The sequence below is a fragment of the Oncorhynchus keta genome, chromosome 15 (assembly GCF_023373465.1).
Source record: "Oncorhynchus keta strain PuntledgeMale-10-30-2019 chromosome 15, Oket_V2, whole genome shotgun sequence".
Lineage (NCBI taxonomy): Eukaryota > Metazoa > Chordata > Actinopteri > Salmoniformes > Salmonidae > Oncorhynchus > Oncorhynchus keta.
The window spans coordinates 22,239,540-22,267,092 of NC_068435.1; the positions used below are offsets into that span (position 1 = coordinate 22,239,540).

Consider the following 27,553-nt stretch of genomic DNA (forward strand, 5'->3'; position numbering starts at 1 on the left):
GAGAAAATGTAACCTAAAAGCTACTTGTTGTTCTATTCTACAATGCCATTGATGCAGCAAATTAGTATTTCAAACGAAGCCTGGTCCCAGATCTGTTTGTGCTCTTGCCAACTCCATTGCTGTCATTGTCAAGCCAAACACGGAGAGTTGGCATGTTAGCACAAACGGTATACATATAGGAGAACTTAGCACTGATCTAAAGCTGGTATATTATAGTAGGTTACAGTACAGTACGTACATTATATGGGAGCTCATCCTCTTCCTATCCCCTCAAGACAGAAAACAATTTAACAAACACACTCTGTTAGTGTCACAAAATGACCTCAGTATGAGCCACAATGCACCTCAACAGGAAGTACCTGATCCTAACGCACAAATCTGAGAAACGCTGGAAAGACACAAACGTTAGGGAAAACACATGTGAATGTCACAGTAACTTTGTCAATGTACAATATACAGTGGGTCAAAAAAGTATTTAGTCAGCCACCAATTGTGCAAGTTCCCCCACTTAAAACGATGAGAGAGGCCTGTAATTTTCATCATAGGTACACTTCAACTATGACGGACAAAATTAGAAAAACAATCCAGAAAATCATGTTGTAGGATTTTTAATGAATTTATTTGAAAATGATGGTGGAAAATAAGTATTTGGTCAATAACAAAAGTTTATCTCAATACTTATCTCAATGTTATATACCCTTTGTTGGCAATGACAGAGGTCAAACGTTTTCTGTAAGTCTTCACAAGGTTTCACACACTGTTGCTGGTATTTTGACCCATTCCTCCATGCAGATCTCCTCTAGAGCAGTGATGCTTTGGGGCTGTTGCTGGGCAACACGGACTTTCAACTCCCTCCAAAGATTTTCTATGGGGTTGAGATCTGGAGACTGGCTAGGCCACTCCAGGACCTTGAAATGCTTCTTACGAAGCCATTCCTCGTTGCCCGGGTGGTGTGTTTGGGATCATTGTCATGCTGAAAGACCCAGCCACGTTTCATCATCAATGCCCTTGCTGATGGAAAGAGGTTTTCACTCAAAATCTCACGATACATGGCCCCATTCATTCTTTCCTTTACACGGATCAGTCGTCCTGGTCCCTTTGCAGAAAAACAGCCCCAAAGCATGATGTTTCCACTCTCATGCTTCACAGTAGGTATGGTGTTCTTTGAATGCAACTCAGCATTCTTTGTCCTCCAAACACAACGAGTTGAGATTTTACCAAAAGGTTATATTTTGGTTTCATCTGACCATATGACATTCTCCCAATCTTCTTCAGGACATGTACTGGCTTAAGCAAGGGGACACGTCTGGCACTGCAGGATTTGAGTCCCTGGCGGCGTAGTGTGTTACTGATGGTAGGCTTTGTTACTTTGTTCCCAGCTCTCTGCAGAGGTCATTCACTAGGTCCCCCCGTGTGGTTCTGGGATTTTTGCTCACCGTTCTTGTGATCATTTTGACCCCACGGGGTGAGATCTTGTGTGGAGCACCAGATCGAGGGAGATTATCAGTGGTCTTGTATGTCTTCCATTTCCCAATAATTGCTTCCACAGTTGATTTCTTCAAACCAAGCTGCTTACCTATTGCAGGTTCAGTCTTCCCAGCCTGGTGCAGGTCTACAATTTTGTTTCTGGTGTCCTTTGACAGCTCTTTGGTCTTGGCCATGGAGTTTGGAGTGTGACTGTTTGAGGTTGTGGACAGGTGTCTTTTATACTGTCTTTTATACTGATAACAAGTTCAAACAGATGCCATTAATACAGGTAACGAGTGGAGGACAGAGGAGCCTCTTAAATAAGAAGTTACAGGTCTGTGAGAGCCAGAAATCTTGCTTGTTTGTAGGTGACCAAATACTTATTTTCCACCATAATTTGCAAATAAATTCATTAAAAATCCTACAACGGGATTTTCTGGATTTTTTTTCTCATTTTGTCTGTCATAGTTGAAGTGTACCTATGATGACAATTACACGCCTCTCTCATCTTTTTAAGTGGGAGAACTTGCACAATTGGTGGCTGACTAAATACTTTTTAGCCCCATTGTAAATGTTTGCCTTGGGTTATCTGAGGATACTTACATTTGGGAGTTCAGAGTCTGCTTTCCGGTAAGACAGGAGTTTGTAGGTGTTCAGGTTGTTTTCGAAACTCCTACAAAATATGAATGAAACACTGTTATTCATCCATCTACCTTTTGTCCAGAAACCTCCATTACTAAGTTGCATAAACTTTTAAAGGCAAGAGGAAAATGAATCTGAATCCTGTAACGCGGTAATGGTCCTGCTAGACTAGACTGCTGGCCAAATAAAGATATGCATCTTAGAAATACAGAGATATCACTTTATTTTATCAAAGAATGTAGAATTGGTACAAGTCAGATAATGTACCTGCCACGCAGTCTCACAGCTTCCTCAAAATTCTTCTCGTCCATGGCTTTCTGGACGTCTTGTGTCTATTGAGAACATAAATAAGAGTGGTTAATGTGTCTGGAATCAACAGCCTATCAATCGTCTTTATTCATAATAGATATATAATTTATACAGTAGGTAGAAGTACTTGATGCATTCTGTGAATGGTGTAGAACCTGAAAACGTCACAAAGGGGTAGGCTATTACTTCATACGTGTTCATTACTGTTGAGTAAAGCAATCTCACACCCACTATCTTGGCTGGCGGCCATCCCCATCTGTACCCTGTACAGAATACTAATCCAGGGTCCCAGCAGGGCCTGTATAGCATGTGAACACACAGTGTAAGTGTACCATCTGAACACACTCCATGAGGGGCAGACGGACAGCCTGGTTCCCACACAGAGACACTACGCAGGCCGGTGTGCTGGCTGACGCCTCCAACAGGGCCAGGACCGCCTCCACTCCCATACGACTGGCCTGGACAGACAGGGTGGAGGGCAAAGGTCAAATAATATTTATACTGGGGTCAACTTAGAATTAATGGTGATTTGGGACACTGGGAAAATAACTTCAAGTTCAAGTTAGAAATTGCATAACAGTATGAAATGACATGCTCTTTAAATGATGATTATCATACTGAAACTTCCTCATGGTTACTAACCAAAAGAAACAAACCAGGGATATTATTCAGCTATTAGACAGACGGCAGCACAAATGGCTGTGCCTCTAACTGAAAAGTAGTGCATTATATAGGGAATAGGGTGCCATTTAGGAAGCAACCCAGTCTATAAGGGCCTTTTCATTGTATGTGAGTATGTGGGTAACACTCACCAGGATCCGGTCAAAGGCAGAGGGGGTTCCTCCTCTCTGGACGTGACCCAGGATGGTGACTCGGGTGTCAAAGCCCAGACAGCTAACAACCAACTATAGTAGGAGAGGAAGGCCAGGTATTGAGCAATGTACGTTTCCTCAAATTAGCAGAGTAATCAAATAACACTTACGTCCCAAATGGCACCCTATTCACTACTACAAAAGTAATGCATTATATAGATCAGTGTTTCTTAATCCTGGTCCTAGGGACCCAAAGGAGTGCACATCTGATTCCACTAATCAAAGATTTGATGATGAGCTGAATCAGCTGTGTAGTGCTAAGGCAAAAACCAAAATGTGCAGCCTTTTGGGTCCCCAGGACCATGATATAGTGAATAGGGTGCCATTTGGAATGCAACAATTGTCTATTTGTAATGTATGGTAGAAAGAGAATTGGCATGCTATACCTTAGGAAGAAAGACAGTAGGGGAAAGCACAAGCACTGTACACCCATGCAAAACAGTTCCTGTCATGTACACTGTAAGTGAGTCTCCAACACTTACACCTGTGTGTTCCAAATGGCACCCTATTCCCTATATAGTGCACTACTTTAAACCAGAGCTGGTCAAAACTAGTACAGTATATTATAGAGAATAGGGTGTCATTTTGGACTCAGACCTTGTTCTTTTGTTCTGCCAGGTAAACTGTACTGTATAAGACTCTTACCAGAACAGAGATCCTATAAGTTCTATATGGATTTCTATGCTTACCAGGTTAGGTATGCTGATGAAGAACAAGGTTGCAAAGGCACAAACAGGACAAAGAATAATTCACAGAAGTTCACATCACTAAGAAAGATCCAATAAAATACTTAGATGAAGAGTTAAAACATGGACAGCATGTTGTTAATGGGACAGAGAGATGGAGAGATGACGATGTGCAGCCAGAAGTAACCACGGCACACAGAAGTACTGTACCAGACCTGGGTTCAAATACAATATGAAATCATTTCAAATACTTAATGTGGGCTTGATTGAGCTTGTCTGGCGCAATTAAACCAATAGAAAGTCGCAAAAAGATTTCAAATAGGATTTGAACCCAGGTCTGCAGAGGAGTACTCCACCAGTACAGGACAGCTGAGTACTTACTTCCTTAATATGGTCTGTAGTGATAGGCTTGTTGTGAGAATCTATCGCCCCCTCTGCTACAATAATGATATTGAGCCGTTTCTTATCTGCACGATTCTATAAGGATACAAACAAAGCACAGATATACAGTACATGACAGAACATTTTTGCATTTGGCTTTTCAAAAGCTGGACCCGGTTTATGCTGAAACAGCTGCATGCCTATCAGAGAGAGAGAAAGAACAGATCTGCCTACGACCTCTGTCCATCTCTCACTTAACAGAGTCCTTTCATCTGTAAAGCATGGAGCTATTCACACATCTGTAGGACCTGCTTTTGGTTCCCCCTACGTTGCATATTCAGGTACTCACATCCTTGACATTATTAACAGTAATAGCCTTTCCTTGTCTGTCAATGGCTCCTTCAGCAACTATGATTATATTCAGCCTTGAACCCCTGGATCGGCTCTGGACATTAAGAAACACAATGAACACTGCTGCTTTTGCTACGGTGGAAGGAAATACAATACACTACAACGTGTTATCACTAAGCAATAAATCCTATTCAATGTGAGGTATAGATTGAAATGTATTTGTTAGATCTGCAGATGTGTGTGTGGTTACCTCAGACAGTTTCTGACACATCTGTTCCTCCCACCCGTCCTCAGGGGGCATCTCAGGGATCAGCACCCAGTCAGCCCCGCAGGCCAGAGCACTTACTAGGGCCAGGTACCTACACACACACACACACACACACACACACACACACACACACACACACACACACACACACACACACACACACACACACACACACACACACACACACACACACACACACACACACACACACACACACACACACACACACACGTATGTATTATGTTCAAACATTTTCAAAGCAGGACTGCTGAGAGTCCATTGCTAAATTGTAGCAAGTACAAGAATAAAGCAGGAAATGAAAGCAGAAATTAAATGCCATTCCATACCCACAATGTCTTCCCATGACCTCCAGCACAAACGTCCTCTGGTGGCTGGGAGAAAGGACATAAGTCTGTAAATGTTGTATGTGTACAAACATGACCACTGATCGAAATATATCACTGTATCTGTCAGTACCTCTGTCTGTGTAAATGTTGGCTCATCTAATAGTTAAGAAATGTACCATTCAACAACAATCATCTATGTCAGTACCTCTGGGCTGTAGTCATGATTGCGTCCACCACCTCTATGATTCTGTGCAGGGCAGAGTCTGTCCCGATTGTCATGTCAGTGCCACAGAAGTCGTTGTCGATGGAGCCCACCATTCCCACGATGTGCAGCTCTGAATTGTTCTGGGCAGCCTTCTCATCAATCAGACCTTTATTCACAATGCAACACAACATGAACCAACTGGCTTCACTACTGAGTAGTGTACACTCATAGATGGAATGGCTGTATACAGGCTTTGGTAATACATAGTAATACATGTTTTACTACAACATGTCAGGCATATAAATAAAAACATTTGTGTAGAAATTAATGATGGAGTAGATTACTGTGAACATTTGGTCCACTCCATTGACTATAACTTTGAGATACCCTGCTGGACCAGTTCCTCCAGTAGTCCGCTCCACTCCTCTCTGAAGAGGTTGGCCCCAGTGAGGCTGCCGTCCCCTCCGATCACACACAGGTTGGTGATGTCACGCTGCACCAGGTGGTGGGCAGCCTTCAGACGCCCCTCGTGGCTGCGGAACTCCTTGCAGCGGGCACTGCCAATGACTGTGCCACCCTGACAGGAAAACACAACAGTCAAGAATTCAGATGAATGGATGAATGACAGTTGGAAAGATGGTTTGATGGATGGATGACAACTGAATTGATGGATGGATAGGTTGAGGTTGGTGGATAGATGAATGAAGATTGGATGGATGGGTGAAGGATAGATGGAGGGATGGATGGATGACTGAATTAATTCATGTTAGAAGGATAGACGGATGAATGTGGATGGATGAAACCAATGGATGATATTATCTGACACAATTGAGCACTGCTGCATTGATAGGTGTCATTAATTCAACATCTCACATATTGTTTTAGTGTTGTGTTGTGTGGTGTGTTTTGTTGTCATTAACTATCAGGTTCATGCAGAATCCACCTTCCACTCGGTTTAGCATCGGCCAGAAATGCAGCTGCGCTCATCTGTCTCATGCAATTTGTAACTTCTGGGACCACTGATATATTCAAACCATTAACCATCATATACTGTATAGTATACTGTAGCCTCTGGCCAAAAAATGCATTAACCCCTATGTATACTATATATATAGCCTGTGACTGTGATGATAATGTTAAACAAATCCATAGTATTTTGCCTAAAGACATTCATTGCACTACTTACCACTTGCAGCATGCTGGAGACACTTTCCCATGATGCCTCTTCAATGTTATCCCCACCATCTACCATACCCTGGTAACCCTGCATAGAGAAAATACATATTAACATCATCTCACAGCACAGGCCTATATTTCCTAATAGTAATATGAACATATTAACATTATCTCACAGCATAGGACTATATTTCCTAATAGTAATATGAACATATTAACATTATCTCACAGCACAGGCCTATATTTCCTAATAGTAATATGAACATATTAACATTATCTCACAGCACAGGCCTATATTTCCTAATAGTAATATGAACATATTAACATTATCTCACAGCATAGGCCTATATTTCCTAATAGTAATATGAACATATTAACATTATCTCACAGCACAGGCCTATATTTCCTAATAGTAATATGAACATATTAACATTATCTCACAGCATAGGCCTATATTTCCTAATAGTAATATGAACATATTCATGAATTAGGTAATGTTGTTACATAGTAACAGTCGTTGACTCTGCAACGCATCTTTGATAACATCAGGGATATTGACTTACATTCATTTTGAGAGGACAATGCTAAATCATGCTAACTGCTACCTGTAGCAAAAGTAAACAACAGATTATCATGGATGCTGTCTCTCAGTACCAAGTCAATGTGCAGGGTAATTGAGGTAGATATGTACATATAGGTAGGGATGAAGTCACTAGGCTACAGGATAGATGATAAACAGTAACAGCATGTGATGAGACAAATAGTTAGTGCAAAAAGGGTCAATGCAGGTAGCTAATTAGTTAACTATTTATTTAGCAGTCTTATGGCTTGGGGGTCAAAGCTATTCGGGATCCTGTTGGTTCCATACTTGCATTGGTAGTGCTTGCTGTGTGCTAGTAGAGAGAACCCTTTGACTTGGGTGGCTGGAGTCTTTGCTTAAGTGTCGTCTATTGTTAGAGACTCCAGTGTTTGATGACCGATAAAAGGTATTCCATTGAGCAGGCTCACAGCACACTCACTGTCTGTGTCTCAAATGGCACACTAGTCCCTATATAGTGCACAGCTTTTTACCAGAGCCCTATGCACACCAAAAGTAGTGCACTATACAGAATAGGTTGGAATTTGGGACATACGCTCTGCAAGAGGCTAACTGTAACATGTTGTTATCTACTCTGTAGATAACTCAATGGCGGCGGGAGGATAAGAGCTCTGGTGTCAATGTCTAAATAATTGGATTACAGGAAGCTTCAGACGTCCCTGTAGTGCCATCGCCATGAGTCTGAATAAACAACAGCATGCTGTGAGATACATCAGTGTAGCTTTAATAAGTGGGCATCATTTGTGCTAGTGTTAAAGGGATGGCTCATCTAATTTTCAGGTTTGGGCCAAATTGATCTTACCTCGAGTTGTCTATGTATGCCGGTACCCCGTGTATATACAGTAGCAAAGTTATCATTACTCGTGTATTTATTCCTTGTGTTATTATTTTTCGATTATTTCTCTGCATTGTTGGGAAGGACCCGTAAGTAAGCATTTCACTGTTAGTCCACACCTGTTGTTTACAAAGCATGTGACAAATACAGTTTGATTTGATATTCTCACACAGTATTCCATCATGACCTCTTATGACCAGGCATTACATCATCCTTATAAAAGCATTAAGTGAAAGTAGACAGAATCACACTTAAGTTAATTCTTAAGCCCTGAAATTATTTTATTTGACCCCATTGTTGGGAAGGGCCTGTAAGCAAGCATTTCACTCTAGTCTACACCTGTTTATGAAGCATGTGACAAATACAATTTGATTTGACCCCAGTGGACAGGAACATTATTAGATAACCTCCAGAGTATGATTTCCTCAGCAAATTAATTAGCTGCTTATGTATGGGAAACTGCTCCCGCTACCAACACCATGACTTCACAAGTTTCCAATTCAAATACTTCTCATTTCCATGACCCTTAAATAAAATAAGTCATCGTTGAACATTTATGCCGAAGAATCGCTCCTCCTCTGTTTTATTTAAACATTACACATTCTACATAGAGATCCTTTTAATCACCAATTTCATTTAGTGTTCTATTTCATTCTGTAACATTTTGTTTATCCAAACCACTACTGCTCAAAGAAAAAGCTTTGCCCTATGAGCACAGAGCTTGTCGGTGTTGATTTGTCTCAGTGTCAGTGGTAGAACAGTACAAGCCCGCGGGAGTGTCTATCATGATCTCACCTCATGGACGAAGTAGACTTTAGCTCCCACATAAATACCCATGCGGACCACAGCCCGTACAGCAGCATTCATACCTGCACAACAACAACAACACAGAGTCAGAGAGAATGAAAAATACATTCATTATATGACAATGCATGTTATATTTGGTAGGCTACAGGCTGAAAATAAAAATCAGGGAGATGGGATGAATCATGTAAATCAAGTTAACATGGTGTGCTCCGTCCAGCAGAGAAAGATACTTGCATAGGCATTGACCTTGATTCAGTATCTAGTACATTTTCCATTGACAGTGTGGAAATTGGTCATAATGATTACAAAGACTTGCATCTTAGTTGCACCAAAACTATGTTAATATTGTTATACAAGTGTGGGAATAATTTTGAATGCCGTATCTTTGGTTACCTTATTACGGACAAGACAATACACTCTAATCTAGTACCTACAGTAAAAGGGTTATCTAGCTGTCCCCATAGGATAACCCTTTAAGGAACCATTTTTGGTTCCAGGTAAGAACCCTTTTTGGTTCCTTTTTGCTTCCCCTTCCACAGAGGGCTCTACATGGAACCCAAAGGGGTTCTACCTGGAACCAAAACGGGTTCTCCTATGGGGACAGCCAAAGAACCCTTTTAGAACCCTTTTTTTTCTAAGAGTGTAGCACTTACTGCTTACAGCTACATTCTCATTAGTCTGTACACGCAGCCAAGAACAGTAGGGCAGCCCTATGGTGCCAAGACTGCTCTATGCTGATGTCCTTCCACTTCTCCCACACCACACAACAAGGCTGCTATTCACTGGCTTCCCAGAGCACTCGGCGTGTGGGCGGGAGCAGGCGCTGCCTTGGATGTCATTATTGTTAGTGTCAGCCTCCAAGAGCTTCTTAGGCCCACAACAATGAACTCACGTGCGTCTGAAATGGGACCCTATTCCCTATAGTGCGCTAGTTTTTACCCCTATTCCTTATATAGTGCACTTACTTTGACCAGGGCCCACATAGGGTACACTATATAGGATATAAGGTTTCATTTCAGAATCAGCATGCCTTCACAGTAAACAGACTGTAGAGAGACCAGAGTGCATGGTTGGTCTGGCACAGATATTAAGGGTCTGTTGTCTGGGTCGATGCTAACGAGCACGGATTCTGGTACTGTGGGTTGGCTGGTGCCAGTCACTGTTGCTAGGAGACCACTAACAATATAAGATGAAGGAGACCTGTGTGTACACAGAAAATGGTGCATATATTAGCCAATGTAGGTTGGCAAATAAAATAAATAAACACTGAATCCCACTGGAAGATTTCCTGAAGCATGGCCAATGGTTCTGTAAGTAATTTTAGGAATCACCCTATATACAGAACCAACTGATATTTTCTGGCAGATAAGACTGCCAGAAGTCTTAGTGGTTTTTACTTACATCATGTGAATGTTCTAGTCTTCAGGGTAGGCTACAGGATGCTTTCTAGCTTCGACCACAGCTGGATTCTGACGGGACTTTTGCACTATATTCCTGCTGTGTAGACAATGGTAGATTTCATGGTAGGTAGTCTCGTACAAAGTGCTTGGTCTAATGGTAGCCCACTGTTGACACAGCAGGAATGTAGTGTGATTGTAACAAAAGTTTGATTCGGGTGTTTATTTGATAGCGAGGGACAAATGTATCTTTAAGACGGCCAAGTAGTGTTCGTAGAGATTATGGATTAGGTATGTTTAGTTATGTTTGATTTCTCTACAGCAGGCAGTGGTGTGTATTCATGAATACCAAGGGAAACCAGGCTTCCCCCAAAAATGTACCAAGAAAAAAATAAAAACACATAAAATAATGTATCTTTCATCTCTCTGTGTTTAATAATTTTCTCACAGGAGAAAGCATCCGAGCGATCAAAACAGTGCTCCTGTCTCTCTATGTGACAACCATCTACAGTTGAAGTCGGAAGTTTACATACACTTAGGTTGGAGTCAAGAAAACTCATTTTTCAACCACTCAACAAATTTCTTGTTAACAAAATATAGTTTTGGCAAGTCAGTTAGGATCTACTTTGTGCAGGACACAAGTATTTTTTCCAACAATTGTTTACAGACAGCTTATTTCATTAATAATTCACTGTATCACAATTCCAGTGGGTCAGAAGTTTACATACACTAAGATAACTGTGCCTTTAAACAGCTTGGAAAATTCCAGAAAATTATGTCATGGCTTTAGAAGCTTCTGATAGGATAATCATTTGAGTCAATTGGAGGTGTATCTGTGGATGTATTTCAAGGCCTACCTTCAAACTCAGTGCCTCTTTGCTTGACATCATGGGAAAAATCAAAAGAAATCAGCGAAGACATAAAAATAAAAATTTGTAGACCTCCACATGTCTAGTTCATCCTTGGGAGCAATTTCCAAACGCCTAAAAGGTACCACATTCATCTGTACAAACAATAGTACGCAAGTATAAACACCATGGGACCACGCAGCTCTCATACCGCTCAGGAAGGATACGTGTTCTGTCTCCTAGAGATGAACATACTTTGGTGCGAAAGTGCAAATCAATCCCAGAACAACAGCAAAGGGCCTTGTGAAGATGCTGGAGGAAACAGGTACAAAAGTATCTATAGCCACAGTAAAACGAGTCCTATATCGACATAACCTGAAAGGCGGCTCAGCAAGGAAGAGGCCACTGCTCCAAAACTGCCATGAAAAAGCCAGACTACGGTTTGCAACTGCACATGGGGACAAAGATCGTACTTTTTGGAGAAAAGTCCTCTGGTCTGATGAAACAAAAATAGAACTGTTTGGCCATAATGACCATTGTTATGTTTGGAGGAAAAAGGGGGCTTGCAAGCCGAAGTACACCATCCCAACTGTGAAGAACGGGGGTGGCAGCATCATGTTGTTGGGGTGCTTTGCTGCAGGAGGGACTGGTGCACTTCACAAAATAGATGGCATCATGAGTGAGCAAAATGATGTGGATATATTAAAGCAACATCTCAAGACATCAGTCAGGAAGTTAAAGCTTGGTCGAAAATGGGTCTTCCAAATGGACAATGACCCCAAGCATACTTCCAAAGTTGTGGAAAAATGGCTTAAGGACAACAAAGTCAAGGTATTGGAGTGGTCATCACAAAGCCCTGACCTCAATCTTATAGACGATTTGTGGACAGAACTGAAAAAGCGTGTGCGAGCAAGGAGGCCTACAAACCTGACTCAGTTACACCAGCTCTGTCAGGAGGAATGGGCCAAAATTCACCCAACTTATTGTGGGAAGCTTGTGGAAGGCTACCTGAAACGTTTGACCCAAGTTAAACAATTTAAAAGGCAATGCTACCAAATACTAATTGTATGTAAACTTTTGACCCACTGAGAAAGTGAGAAAATAAATAAAAGCTGAAATAAATCATTATCTCTACTATTATTCTGACATTACACATTCTTAAAATAAAGTGGTGATCCTAACTGACCTAAGACAGGGATTTTTTACTAGGATTAAATGTCAGGAATTGTGAAAAACTGAGTTTAAATGCATTTTTCTAAGGTGTATGTAAACGTCCGACTTCAACCTACTCATCTTGTTGGCTGACAAAAGTAAATGTGGACAGTTCTTCCAATATCTTCAAAGTTCACCTCGGAATTGGATAAGGATGTGTGCAGTTGTGTCCCTGATGTGTCTGTCTTCACTTGTAGCCTGTGAGAAAGACCCGATAACGTGATTGAGTGTGCAGCACTCACTGGCCACAAAAGGCATGGATTCTTTTAGGGTGCATTACGGCCACACAAAGGGGATGCCACCATGAAATTCTAGACATGATCAATTGCTTGTCAAATTTTGAATGAGTGATTGATGTAGTGTGTACAGCCTAGGCAAAAAAACAAAACCGAGATCATGCCTTTCAAGCAACTTTTTTCAAATCATCATTAGAGTCGCATCATGCAGTCTTAAAAATTTTAAAATTTGCACTTAATTGCACTTGGCTTCCCCAGTGATTTTACCCACGCACGCAACTGACAGCAGGGTTCCCCAACTGGTTGTTTATTTGGCCCACCCAAGTTTCTTTATTTGCATTTTCATTGTTGGACATAGAAGACAACAACAACACCAGGAAATCAGCCCTAGTGATTTTAATTTTGGTCATCTGTTCCCATGTATTCCCACACATAGAGATATCGTATACAACTGTAAGCAAGGTTTGAAATGATGTTTTCGTCAATATTATGGTCTTCTTGTGGTCAATTTGCAGTAAAAAAAAGAAGTGTTATTATGTTCCGGCCAACTGACCAGCCACTCCAAAAAAATACATTTGGACGCGGCTGAATCTAGTTGATGATCCCTGCTCTACAGCAACAGGATGCAGTGTATTTCTCAACACAGACATATGCATACAACCTCTTCCTTCCAGCACTACTGACCCTTCAAGATAGGATCAAGCAAAGTAAAGAACAGCAGGGCAATGAAACAAAGCGACACAACAGTGTATTTGAAGGCTTTGAGCAAGGTGAAAATATTTGGGCCATGCCAGTAACAATCTTTAAAGCTGTGAAGAGATAAAGCGTCATTACATGGTTACACGTGTAGGCTTTTTAGAACTAGTACTCTGATGAGAAAGGGAGTAGCCTACTACTCTACTCCCCACTATGTCACACTTTAATGACAGATACAGTAGACTATTGTTGCAAATGTACTACAGTATCATAAATTCAGTGGAAATCTCAGCCTGCTGTAGTCTGCCAATAAGATAGTCCATGTAAAAAGAGTACAATATTATTAGTGAATGACAGCCAGGGCCAGGCATGGAACAATGAATGGCTGAGTCACACGTATTACTACCACAGTCCTTTACTGAGATGTCAGTTGTGTAGTGTTGTGTCACATTATAGTGACACATAGCGGTAGCCAAATTTCTCAACTCTGTGAGAGGTAGGCTACATTTCGGAGTTAAGAAACCCAGGGGACAACTCCACTACTTGCAGCGCCTCACGTAGGTCTACCCTATTCTCATCCCCATCCTCCTCTTCACGTGCTTGTCTGCCCATTAGTAATGCCATGCGCGCTACAATAGTCAAGATGTGTTTTAATTGGCAGCCACCTCTCCTTGTGTCCCATAAGGTGCACTGTGGCTGTGTCCCAAATGGCACAATATTCCCTGTAAAGTACACCAATTTTTATCAGAGCCCTAAGGGTTCTGGTCAAAAGTAATACGCTGTATTGGTAATTTGGGACACAACCCCCCGCCACTTCGTGCCAGCCTGGCACAAATGTTAATCCTCAGATGTTTTAATGCACAGGGAACTTTATAATGATAGTCACATTGAAATAGGCTGATATCAAATTAAATACATTAGAATATTGATAGGCTAGTATGCAGTGGCAACCCATCATTCAGGACAGGTGGGGCAGAGCTGAAAAAAGTGCCAGTTTTGCATGCTATTGTGGCATTAACACGTGCTAATATCAGTTTGCAAACAATGTAAAACATTTAAAAATCATTGAGTTAATAAAGCCGCACACAAACATGGTCTGTTTTTTGCTTTCTTGAGTAAGGCAGCTCCAAAATTAAGGTGTTTCAGCCTAGCTCAGTGCTTTCTGTGGTGGTGGGGCAGCTAGTGGAAAATACAGAGCGTAGGGGTTGGTAATGTTCTCTTGTTGCGCTGTGATTGGCTAAGTGTTCTGTCACTCACGGGGACACTACGTCACCGCAAAATCTACGGAGAGAACTCGAAAATTCTAGGCTCTTTGGTGCTGACATACAGTTACATTAGAAGTGCCCATCAAAGGCTCAAGGTCATTGACCACAGATAAAATGACATCAAATCACATTATATCTAGTGTAGCTTAGGTTGGACTGATCATGTCAACATCAAACTTTCAAAATCTTAGCTAGCAAGCTAGACAAGCAGTCATCCTCATGGATCAAGTCGACAATCTACTGGCAAATCCTTTTCATATGAAGATAAATTATAGATAAAACGTATCGGTGCTCATCGACCATTGAACATAAACATTACACAACCAGATGGAAATTCAACAATGAGAGGCTTCGAAGGAATCAGTGGCTAACTGCAAGCATTGCTAAGCAATCACTAGCCTGCTATTCAGTGGAGTAGGTGTGTTGTCCAAGTCTGGGTTTAAGGGTCTCTTTTCCAAGCTTAAAAGGATACAAATTCACATGCAACAGACTTCAGTGGGTTCAAGAGAAATGGGAACGCTGACAAAAACGCTGACAAAAACGATTATCCAACTCGGATGTCGGGAACTTGGGCTTCTTTCTAGCGCTCCAACCTGAAGATCACTGACGTCATGAATCGGCCCTGTTTTTTTCTGAGTTCCCAGTTGTCTTGAAAGCAGCATAAATCCAGAAAATGCCAGACATTGATGACTAAATTTGCCCACAAGAAGGACCCCCGTGCCACCTTCCTGTTCAAGTGAGCACAGCACAACAAGGTGAGTACAAAAATATATTGTATGCTGCTGCATAAATTATGTAATATGCCAGGGAGATATGTATACTGTAGCTACGAAAGCAATACTAAGTGTATGTTGTGTAATTAGCTATTAGTAGCCCATGTGGCGCACCCTATACATTTGGTCCCTTTCCCCCTCATAACCTAGCCTACTGTTCTTAATTGGTGTTGCACATGTAGCCTATAGCCTGTTTGAGAGAAATGTGATCATTCAATATTTTAAGAGCATTCATTGTCTGCTTATATGCCCCCTTCATTTATCCCACGGTTCTGTCTTGGTGTACAGGGAAAATACTGTAAGAATGGCCCATGAACTTAATTCTATTCATGCATATTTCAAAAGTGCTGAACAAATAGTATATATATATATATATATATATATATATTATTTATTTATTTTTTCACCTTTATTTAACCAGGTAGGCTAGTTGAAAACAAGTTCTCATTTGCAACTGCGACCTGGCCAAGATAAAGCATAGCAGTGTGAACAGACAACACAGAGTTACACATGGAGTAAACAATTAACAAGTCAATAACACAGTAGGAAAAAAAAAGGGGGGGCGTCTATATACATTGTGTGCAAAAGGCATGAGGTAGGGGAATAATTACAATTTTGCAGATTAACAGTGGAGTGATAAATGATCAGATGGTCATGTACAGGTAGAGATATTGGTGTGCAAAAGAGCAGAAAAGTAAATAAATAAAAACAGTATGGGGATGAGGTAGGTAAAAATGGGTGGGCTATTTACCGATAGACTATGTACAGCTGCAGCGATCGGTTAGCTGCTCAGATAGCAGATGTTTGAAGTTGGTGAGGGAGATAAAAGTCTCCAACTTCAGCGATTTTTGCAATTCGTTCCAGTCACAGGCAGCAGAGAACTGGAACGAAAGGCGGCCAAATGAGGTGTTGCTTTAGGGATGATCAGTGAGATACACCTGCTGAAGTGCGTGCTACGGATGGGTGTTGCCATCGTGACCAGTGAACTGAGATAAGGCGGAGCTTTACCTAGCATGGACTTGTAGATGACCTGGAGCCAGTGGGTCTGGCGACGAATATGTAGCGAGGGCCAGCCGACTAGAGTATACAAGTCGCAGTGGTGGGTGGTATAAGGTGCTTTAGTGACAAAACGGATGGCACTGTGATAAACTGCATCCAGTTTGCTGAGTAGAGTGTTGGAAGCAATTTTGTAGATGACATCGCCGAAGTTGAGGATCGGTAGGATAGTCAGTTTTACTAGGGTAAGTTTGGCGGCTTGAGTGAAGGAGACTTTGTTGCGGAATAGAAAGCAGACTCTTGATTTGATTTTCGATTGGAGATGTTTGATATGAGTCTGGAAGGAGAGTTTACAGTCTAGCCCGACACCTAGGTACTTATAGATGTCCACATATTCAAGGTTGGAACCATCCAGGGTGGTGATGCTGGTCAGGCGTGCGGGTGCAGGCAGCGAACGGTTGAAAAGCATGCATTTGGTTTTACTAACGTTTAAGAGCAGTTGGAGGCCACGGAAGGAGTGTTGTATGGCATTGAAGCTCGTTTGGAGGTTAGATAGCACAGTGTCCAAGGACGGGCCGGAAGTATATAGAATGGTGTCGTCTGCGTAGAGGTGGATCAGGGAATCGCCCGCAGCAAGAGCAACATCATTGATATATACAGAAAAAAGAGTCGGCCCAAGGATTGAACCATGTGGCACCCCCATAGAGACTGCCTGAGGACCGGACAGCTTGCCCTCCGATTTGACACACTGAACTATGTCTGCAAAGTAATTGGTGAACCAGGCAAGGCAGTCATCCGAAAAACCGAGGCTACTGAGTCTGCCGATAAGAATATGGTAATTGACCAAGTCGAAAGCCTTGGCAAGGTCGATGAAGACGGCTGCGCAGTACTGTCTTTTATCGATGGCGGTTATGATATTGTTTAGTACCTTGAGCGTGGCTGACGTGCACCCGTGACCGGCTCGGAAACCAGATTGCACAGCGGAGAAGGTACGGTGGGATTCGAGATGGTCAGTGACCTGTTTGTTTACTTGGCTTTCGAAGACCTTAGATAGGCAGGGCAGGATGGATATGGGTCTGTAACAGTTTGGGTCCAGGGTGTCTCCCCCTTTGAAGAGGGGGATGACTGCGGCAGCTTTCCAATCCTTGGGGATCTCAGACGATATGAAAGAGTTTGTACAGGCTGGGAATAGGGGTTGCGACAATGGCGGCGGATAGTTTCAGAAATAGAGGGCAGATTGTCAAGCCCAGCTGATTTGTACGGGTCCAGGTTTTGCAGCTCTTTCAGAACATCTGCTATCTGGATTTGGGTAAAGGAGAACCTGGAGAGGCTTGGGCGAGTAGCTGCGGGGGGGGGGGGAGCTGTTGGCCGAGGTTGGAGTAGCCAGGCGGAAGGCATGGCCAGCCGTTGAGAAATGCTTGTTGAAATTTTCGATAATCATGGATTTATCGGTGGTGACCGTGTTACCTAGCCTCAGTGCAGTGGGCAGCTGGGAGGAGGTGCTCTTGTTCTCCATGGACTTCACAGTGTCCCAGAACTTTTTGGAGTTGGAGCTACAGGATGCAAACTTCTGCCTGAAGAAGCTGGCCTTAGCTTTCCTGACCGACTGCGTGTATTGGTTCCTGACTTCCCTGAACAGTTGCATATCGCGGGGACTATTCGATGCTATTGCAGTCCGCCACAGGATGTTTTTGTGCTGGTCGAGGGCAGTCAGGTCTGGAGTGAACCAAGGGCTATATCTGTTCTTAGTTCTGCATTTTTTGAATGGAGCATGCTTATCTAAAATGGTGAGGAAGATACTTTTAAAGAATGACCAGGCATCCTCAACTGACGGGATGAGGTCAATGTCCTTCCAGAATACCAGGTCGATTAGAAAGGCCTGCTCACAGAAGTGTTTTAGGGAGCGTTTGACAGTGATGAGGGTTGGTCGTTTGACTGCGGCTCCGTAGCGGATACAGGCAATGAGGCAGTGATCGCTGAGATCCTGGTTGAAGACAGCGGAGGTGTATTTGGAGGGCCAGTTGGTCAGGATGATGTCTATGAGGGTGCCCTTGTTTACAGATTTAGGGTTGTACCTGGTAGGTTCCTTGATGATTTGTGTGAGATTGACGGCATCTAGCTTAGATTGTAGGACTGCCGGGGTGTTAAGCATATCCCAGTTTAGGTCACCTATCAGAACAAACTCTGAAGCTAGATGGGGGGCGATCAATTCACAAATGGTGTCCAGGGCACAGCTGGGTGCTGAGGGGGTCGGTAGCAGGCGGCAACAGTGAGAGACTTATTTCTGGAGAGAGTAATTTTCAGAATTAGTAGTTCGAACTGTTTGGGTATGGACCTGGAAAGTATGACATTACTTTGCAGGCCATCTCTGCAGTAGACTGCAACTCCTCCCCCTTTGGCAGTTCTATCTTGACGGAAGATGTTATAGTTGGGTATGGAAATCTCAGAATTTTTGGTGGCCTTCCTGAGCCAGGATTCAGACACGGCAAGGACATCAGGGTTAGCAGAGTGTGCTAAAGCAGGGAGGAGGTTTCTGATGTTGACATGCATGAAACCAAGGCTTTTTCGATCACAGAAGTCAACAAATGAGGGTGCCTGGGGACATGCAGGGCCTGGGTTTACCTCCACATCACCCGCGGAACAGAGGAGGAGTAGTATGAGGGTGCGGCTAAAGGCTATCAAAACTGGTCGCCTTGAGCATTGGGGACAGAGAATAAAAGGAGCAGATTTCTGGGCATGGTAGAATATATTCAGGGCATAATGCGCAGACAGGGGTATGGTGGGGTGCTGATACAGCGGAGGTAAGACCAGGCACTGGGTGATGATGAGAGGTTGTATCTCTGGACATGCTGGTTGTAATAGGTGAGGTCACCGCATGTGTGGGAGGTGGGACAAAGGAGTTATCAGGGGTATGAAGAGTGGAACTAGGGGCTCCATTGTAAACTAAAACAATGATAACTAACCTGAACAACAGTATACAAGGCATATTGACATTTGAGAGACATACAGCGACGCATACAGTAATCACAGATGTTGAATTGGGAGAGCTAGCTAAAACAGTAGGTGAGACAACAGCAGGTAAAATGGCGTTGACTTGGCAGGGAGGGTCGGATTAACTACACACAGAGCCTGAGTGCGGCTGGGGCCGACAGATAAAACATAAACAAGCAGAATGGAGTACCGTGATTAAATGGACAGTCCAGCATGCATCAGCTATGTAGCCAAGTGATCAGTGTCCAGGGGGGCAGCGGTGGATGGGGCAGGGAAGCTGGACTGGCGAGTGTTATCCAGGTTTTAAAAAACTGTCTGGCTGTGCAAAAGTTAAAAGCCACTAGCAGTGGCTAACGATGACTAAATAGCTTGTAGCTAGTTAGCTTCTGGAGGTTCTTGAGTGTGTTCTAAAAATTAAAAATAATAGCGATTCCGTATCACATTGGGTGAGGCAGGTTACCGGAAGGTATAAACAAATTAAATATCGAAAAGAGATAGAAAGTAAATATGGGTCCAGTGAGTGTTTGGGACGCGGCGATTCAGACGGTTAGCAGGCCTGTGCTAACAAGCTAACAGTTAGTAGGCCAGGGCTAAACAAGGTAGCAGTTAGCGGACCGGGGCTAAACAAGCTAGCAGTTAGCAGGCCGAATTAGCAAGCAAGGAGATAGCAAGGGCTAGAAAGTTAGCCTTTGGGGGACGTCGCGATGGGGCGAGTCTGTTTATTCCTCTTCATGCGGTGACATCGATAGACCGGTCGTGGGTCCGGATATTGTAGCCCAGGAGTATGCTTCGGTGGTAGCACAGGAGCTCTGGCCGGGCTAGCTTCAAGCTAAGTGAGTGGAAACGCTAGCCAGGAGTAATCATCCGGGGTTGCGGTTAGCTAGATAGCTAGTTGTGAAGAATCCAGCTGAAAATGTTCCGTTTGCGGTGGGAATCCAGTGGGAATCCGGGGATAAAAAAATAATAGGTCTGTTATGCTCTGGTTAGAGTCGCGTTGTTCGAACTGGCGAGAGCTTTCCGAGCTAAAGGTTAGCTGATGACCGGTTAGCTGAAGACCGCTAGCAATGGTTTGCTGACTGATAGCTGGTAGCTAGCTGGCTAGCTTCAGTTGAGGGGTTCTGGATCCAAAGTAGATATAAATACTTTAGAAAAAAATAGGTACATTGGGTGAGGCGGGTTGCAGGAGAGTATTTAGAAGTTGAGGTTTAGCAAAATGTTTTAAAAGATGTGCGAAGAAAAATATGTTTAAAAATTTTTTTAAACGATATATACAAGGGACACGACACGACATGACGTCCGACTGCTACGCCATCTTGGATCCGATATTGACTACGTCCGTCCAAGCTCGCTCATTAATGTCTTAATCAAAATGACAAATAGCCTCTTATGCGCTTGTCGTCCGTCCCCTTATGCTATAATTTGTACATCTCAATTGTTAGTAGAAACCACATTTGTTTAAGCAAGTCAGCTATATCAGCTGTTTTTTTAAGGCAGTAGATGAGGCTGAATTAACTGTTTAGCTGCCAGACAAGGCTCCTCTGATAGCCAGGTGTAGCAGTGGTAAGGATTCACTCCATGATGCTGAAAAGAAAGCTCTGCTCTTGGGACAGCTTTATGTAGGCCCTAACAGTTTGTGGGCACCGTTTGTCACGGTTATGATGCAATTCATGTGTTGTGTAGTGGCTTTGCTGGCATGGATCCCAATTTTTTGTTTTTGTTGAGTTTGCCCCACCAAGATTTACATGCAAAAATCGCAACTGCTACTATGCACATATGCTTAGCTCTCTGCAATTGGCATGTTGAGTTTAACATCCAGGGCGTGCGCCTGCAGACGTGATGACATATCTGCGCCATAGGTTATCAACGAATGGAATTCCGCAATGCAGGCTTCGGTGTCGGATAGTGCTATCCGGCATTCTTGGGACGTCCACACTCTTACCCTCACCCTAACCTTAACCATAAATATCCCTTACTGGATAGCACCGACCCTTCAGTATGATACACTTTTTTGCTCCGTGTTTTTGTTGATTACAATAATGCATCATCTCCCTTTTCCAATGGTGTGACAATTCTAACCAAAAATAGCCTACAAATTGCCTACATACTCCACAAATAATGTTATTGTGAATTTGTATTTAATGTTGAACAGCTTTTTTTGGTCAATACTCAACTAGCCTACATTATCTTTTGAATAATTAAGTCAAACATATGAGAACAAAATACTAAGTTCCTTTAGGCTAAACACAATGACAGCACTTGTAATACTGATATTAACTCGACACTTTGTTTCCCTTTTAGTATCGTAATGATTACACAATTCCAGCGTTTATTACAGTATCACTCTAATCCACTTGTAGCCTAACAGTAACTGATACCTTGAGCATCTCCTCCGCTTGTCAGAACGCCGATGGATTTTCCAGCACCGGAAAGATTCTCAAAGAATTTCTTGGTGTCCTGCCGCTTCGCCATGGCTCCCTCTTCTACCCTTCACAAGATTCTATACGAAAAGTCTTATTTTTTTGTTGGTATGTAGGTTTTGAAATTAAATAGGTGTCGGTATTTGAGAGACCGACTGTAAATGAATGCAGTGGTTAACGCCCCCTTCCTTTCCCTGCTTCGCTGACTCGCTTCTGACAGTCACCGATGGCAACAGTGAGATCAGGCTAGATGGGATACAGTTTGTGTCAAATTAACGTCTAAAGTATTTTTATTTTTTTGGGGGGGGGTGGTTAGCTAACCCTAAACCTTTTCATAATCTTAACCTAATTATCATAACCTGATAAGTTAATTATCTTAACTTGCTGTTTAAACAAAATCTGTTGAATTATGATATAAACTGTATCCCATCTAGTCAAAACCCAGCGGAGAGCCGACAAAGCAATCACCCTGTAATTAATTGACAGCGGTGTCATCCAATAGAATGCTGCATCACGTATATTCCTCCAACTATTCTGACCAATTGGGCCAGTAGAAATTACTAGCGCGACAACGCTAAGGCAGGGACAACGATGGGCAGGTAGGGACTAGGAACAGTTAAACAGGGAGCAATGAAGTAGCTGGCATTTTACTAGTTTTTATTTTATTTTTTATAAATCTGTCCATAGGCATAGTTGAGTTTTAACCTCAAAGTGAATTTACTATGTAATGAAATATAGTCTCTAATATTGTCTGATTATAACTATTTTGTCCTGCATCACTCCTTCAGCCTAGACCAACTGCATCATATTACATAACAGGCCACAGCCCCATCATGAGCAAGAAACCAAGATGGCATCTCAGAGACTCAGACGATCCGCTGTCATACTAATAGCCCCCACCAAGCTTGTTACCATCCAGGCATCCTTATTTTCAGATTTCATCCAGACTGAAATGACACTACTCTGGAGAGGGGTGGCTATAGAATATTTACGTGAAGAATCAATTGCTTGGCCAGAAAAGAGAGAGTGGCACACCTACTGGTAGAAAGGACATGGATGATGAAGAACAGACACAAGGATGGCAGTAGCATGCAATATTCTTCAGCCCCACACCACATTACCTAATTGGTTGTATTTACACAGGCAGCCCAATTTTGATACTTTTTCCACTAATTGGTATTTTGACCAATCATATCAGATCTTTTCACGTAAACTCTTTTTCAGAGCTGATCTTACTGATAAAAATACCAATTAGTGAACAAGTTCAGATTGGGCTGCCTGTGTGAACGCAGCCATACTGACACAAAGCTATTGTCTGCCTAAATGTTATATTATTCCTGGAAAGCCTCTCCTTACAAATCCCTAAATTATTAATGAAAGTCCAGGTGGGGGAGTAGTAGAGCCTTTCGTGTGTATGTTATTCTCTGAGTCGATATGACAAGCAGTGATGCAGAACTTCTAAATATAGAGTAGCCTTGGGTCAGGCTGGTGCTGGGGGTGATGGAGAGGGAGAGGAGAGGGAAGAGCCCACACAGCTCTTGGAATGCCATTGTCTGATATTGCACATACAGCACCGAGCAGTTTTGGTCCTGCATTTCACAATGAGCAGTCTCTCGTTGACAGGCTTAACTGGCCAGGAGTTAGTGCTCACCCAAGATTAGGTTCTGGGTGCTACTCATATTTACTCATATTGAGTAAACATCTCCTTTGTTTTAATGGCCTCTCGCAGGTTGGTTGTTCAGTGTTGGTTATTTAACCCTGTCAAAAAGGGCAAGCAAAGCAGGCATGAAAGTCCTCTAAACACTGGGTCTGAAATAATTTGACCAGCGTTGGTGTGATACTGCTAGATTTATTAATTAATGGATCAGCATATTGTCAAAAAATGTAAGAAAAAAAGGCATCACTGTTTTCCTCAATTTGACTGTTTTCCTTCATGTGCACATGAAGTTCAAATTCATTACTTTTGTCATAGAATTCCAGTTCATTGGAGGTTTGTTTGATGATGCATTTTTTTAAATTTGCATCTGTTTTTTTACTGTCAGTAAAGAGAGACATCTAGTGGCATATTGCATCTCTGCAGGCTGTTGTGGCCTTTTATGAATGTACTCTGCTTTCCAACCAGAAAGGGGAGCTCAACCCCCCAAAAATTACTCTAAAATTAGACTTCGGAAAACTATGAGTGGCTTATCTTTTGTTGCTAGGAACAAGTTTGGGTAGGTTATTTTCTAAATGTAATCTGTTACAGTTGCTAGTTGCCTGTCCAAAATTATAATCAGTTATGTCATTTTTGGATTACCCAAATTTAGTAACGTAATCTGATTACTTTATGTTACTTTTGGATTACTTTCTCCTTGAGGCATCAGAAGACAAAAAGGATCATCGAACACATTTGGTGTGTCATCATAGTGGTCTCTGACTTCTGGTCAGACTCACTCAGGTGGAACAAATTTAAACTTGTGCCTTTTTTCAATGCTGAATTCAATGTCATTGAGAAATCAGAAAGGTGTCATAATAGGTTTTTTTTCTCAAACACATTCTTTCTGAATTTTAAAGTAATCCAAGGAGTAATCATTTAGGTTTTTTTAGTATCTGTAATCTGATTACAATGTTTTTGTTACATGTAATCTGTCACGCCCTGATCTGTTTCCCCTGTCCTTGTGCTTGTCACCACCCCCCTCCAGGTGCTGCCCATTTTCCCCATTTTCCACAAACTGTGTTCTCGGTTTGTCTGTTACCAGTTTGTTTTGTTTTGTCAAGTCTACCAGCAGTTTTCCCCTCGGTTCCTGTCTATTGATTGTGCCTGTTTTTCCCGATTTGGACCTTTTCTGTCTGCCCTGAGCCTACCTGACATCCTGAACCTTTGCCCCACTACTCTGGATACCGACCTCTGCCTGACCTGACCCTGCCTGCCGTCCTGTACCTTTGTCCCACTACTCTGGATTATCGACCCCTGCCTGCCTTGACCTGTCGTTTGCCTGCCCCTGTTGCTGTAATAAACATTGTTACATTTGGGTCTTACCTGAAACGTAATAGTAATCAGTTACTCTCCAACCCTGGCTGGGACAGTAGGATTTATCTGGAAAAACAACAACAAAAAACTTAGCCAGGACCCCCAAATAAATATTTTTTTCTGTCAGATTTTGTATCTGTGTCTGTATCTTATTGTCTTCAGGTTAAAGATGAGACAGACTGACTCTTTCTAGAACCAGCTTCTCCTAATCATGCAATCTTGCATCAACACACCCCATTTGGTGAGTCACAGGCAAACAACATCCAACATGCAGACTAAACATGAGATATTCAATGACATGTATTCTCTATTTATATAGATAGTTGTCTGGAAATGTTGCATCTAGAGGATGATCTTTCTCTTATAATCAACATAAAGTTGTCCTGCATAAATGTCAAATGCTTGGTTCTGATCATCCTAAGCTGAGGATCGTATTCATTAGTGCACATTGGTACAAAACATTTTGCATGGAAAACAAGCCTTTCTTATTGGATAAATTCAAGTAGGTGCCTCACAGTTTTGGCTCAATTGCTGCCATTTGGTTCCTAGTGAATACAACCTAAGCCACACATTCAAAGTTTACAAAAGTCAAGTTTCTCAAGTACAAAATGCCTAAATTTGCACATTTAGATTAATCTGGTATGTGTTTTGTCTAAATCAGACAGTTTGAGGTCCACTTCTGCTCTAAGGATGTATTATTATTCAGAGCATGAAGGACTTTTTTTTCTCATCAGGTCAAGTGGTCAGGAAAAACTCAGGGCCAAACCTATCAACTATAATTTTGATATATTGTTTTTAGACAGCTGTAAATTATTTATTGTAAAACACATGAAATTAAATAAATATTTGATAATGCAATAACAGAACATAAGAAATACTACGTAACTGTACACATCTGATCATCATGAGTTAGTAATAGAGACAGGGATACAGTAAGGAGTTTGCGAAATATGAAATGATACCTCACACCTCTAGAATTAAACTGCCTGTAAATATTTAATCAGCAATTTGATATGACTTTCAAATATTCAGGAAATGTAATCAAGCTAATCATAATCTTTACTCCGTGTCTTAATGAAAGATCCTAGTATGGAATTTTCAATCAAGCATGACATGATTAGTTGACTAGTGGCTCATAGATAGAAAAAAAACTACCTTTGACAACAGTCTCCATCCAAAATATGAGGAACAAAGTCAAAATCTAATTCTGACAACTGTAGTAGGTTACATATGAAAAAAGGTTAGAGTCAGGTTTCATGCCAAATGCTGCATTTAACTAAATAGAAAGCATTTTACCTTCACATTTCCACTCTGATGCCAAATCTGGTTGAAAAAAACTAAGAGATAATAGAGAGCCAAACATTATAGGGTAAACATCTCTTTAAAGAGAAGCACTTTTCCTCATATCTTGGAGGAAGAGACACTTCCATTGGAATTGGGTCAGATCTATATTCTCTAATCTGCTTGGCCTCAGGAGAGCATATGCAAGATGTTGTACCCCATTTGGCTGAGCGGCCCATGGGCTCATTGTGAGAGCAGCTCATTCCCCCTACCTATCCTCTGGGGTCTCAGACACTGGTTGGAGCATGTATTCTCTGTTCCTTATGAGGCACTATGAGGCTTGCCTCTGATGCCAAAACAATGCTGATATCTCATAATGAATTCCATCTGAACTGAGGGGAAGAGAGGTCACATCACTAGCTATGTCCCAAATGGTACCCTATTTCCTACCTAGGAAATATGGGGAATAGGGTGCAATTTGGGAGCATCCTGGCAGTTACAACTAGGTGTAATTCCATAGGTTGTCTAATACAAAATGTGGGTAACACTTTATTTTAAGGTACACATATTAGCCACTAATTTGTAGTTTCTAAGTATGTATACAACATATCTATGTGTCTGTCTCCTGCAGTCCTGTTGGCATAAACATGAGGTTGGTTTGTTGTCATAAACTCTTGTGATTCAAACTGAAACAAAACAAATGGAAACGTCTGCAAACCACACACGGAACCTTAACTCTTAATGCGATCTTGAGAACTCTCTCATGTGTCCCTTTTTCAAATGCTTCCCTTTGGCTGATATCTGGAGGCATGTCACTACTTGAGCTATTTCATGTGTCTCAATTGGCACCCTATTCCCTACGTAGTGCATTCCTTTTACAAGGGTTTATAAGGACTAGGGTGCCATTTAGGATACAGTGTCACACCCTGGTCGTAGTATTTTGTGTTTTTCTTCATGTATTTGGTCAGGCCAGGGTGTGACATGGGTTTTTGTATGTGGTGTGTAGATAGTGGGATTGTAGCTTAGTGGGGTGTTCTAGGTTAGTCTATGGCTGTCTGAAGTGGTTCTCAGTCAGAGGCAGGTGTTTATCGTTGTCTCTGATTGGGAACCATATTTAGGCAGCCATATTCTTTGGTTGTATTGTGGGTGATTGTCCTGAGTCTGTGTTAGTTGACACAAGTATAGGCTGTTTTTGTTTCGTTTATTGTTTTGTAGTGTTTGTGTTTATTCGTGTTTACGTTGTGTGATTAAACATGGATCGTAATATACACGCTGCAGTTTGGTCTGACTCTCCTTCACCACATGAAAACCGTGACATACAGATATATAAACTACAGCTAAAATAATCTTCATGGCGTGGAGAAAACTACTCGTGCCTCTCTTACGGTCTGTGTCCATGTGGAATAATTTCAGGATACAAGGATAAGTCCCAACTTTGGGATGGAAATGGAGGGACAGGGTGAGATGAGAGATGGGCTGCATCACAA

The 27,553-nt window shown here is 42.1% G+C and overlaps 1 protein-coding gene across 9 annotated transcripts in view; it reads right to left on the reverse strand.

Moving 5' to 3' along the window:
• LOC118394602 (ATP-dependent 6-phosphofructokinase, platelet type-like) overlaps positions 1 to 21,998 on the reverse strand; it is a 41,762-nt gene extending 19,764 nt beyond the window's left edge. For 3 of the 9 annotated variants that reach the window (XM_052463685.1, XM_052463684.1, XM_052463681.1), the window contains exons 1-13: positions 21,734 to 21,998; positions 8,933 to 9,006; positions 6,715 to 6,792; positions 5,916 to 6,105; positions 5,529 to 5,694; positions 5,324 to 5,368; positions 4,959 to 5,067; positions 4,358 to 4,453; positions 3,231 to 3,323; positions 2,751 to 2,876; positions 2,377 to 2,441; positions 2,071 to 2,140; positions 239 to 262 (exon numbers count right to left, since the gene is read on the reverse strand). In XM_052463685.1, the coding sequence (XP_052319645.1) occupies positions 239 to 262; positions 2,071 to 2,140; positions 2,377 to 2,441; positions 2,751 to 2,876; positions 3,231 to 3,323; positions 4,358 to 4,453; positions 4,959 to 5,067; positions 5,324 to 5,368; positions 5,529 to 5,694; positions 5,916 to 6,105; positions 6,715 to 6,792; positions 8,933 to 9,006; positions 21,734 to 21,827 (1,230 nt within the window). In that variant the 5' untranslated portion in view covers positions 21,828 to 21,998. Of the gene's footprint in view, positions 1 to 238; positions 263 to 2,070; positions 2,141 to 2,376; positions 2,442 to 2,750; positions 2,877 to 3,230; positions 3,324 to 4,357; positions 4,454 to 4,706; positions 4,803 to 4,958; positions 5,068 to 5,323; positions 5,369 to 5,528; positions 5,695 to 5,915; positions 6,106 to 6,714; positions 6,793 to 8,932; positions 9,007 to 21,733 lie in introns of all 9 variants that reach the window. The other 6 variants (XM_052463687.1, XM_052463686.1, XM_052463683.1 and 3 more) reach the window with 3 other exon arrangements.
• Positions 21,999 to 27,553: the final 5,555 nt, after the last annotated feature.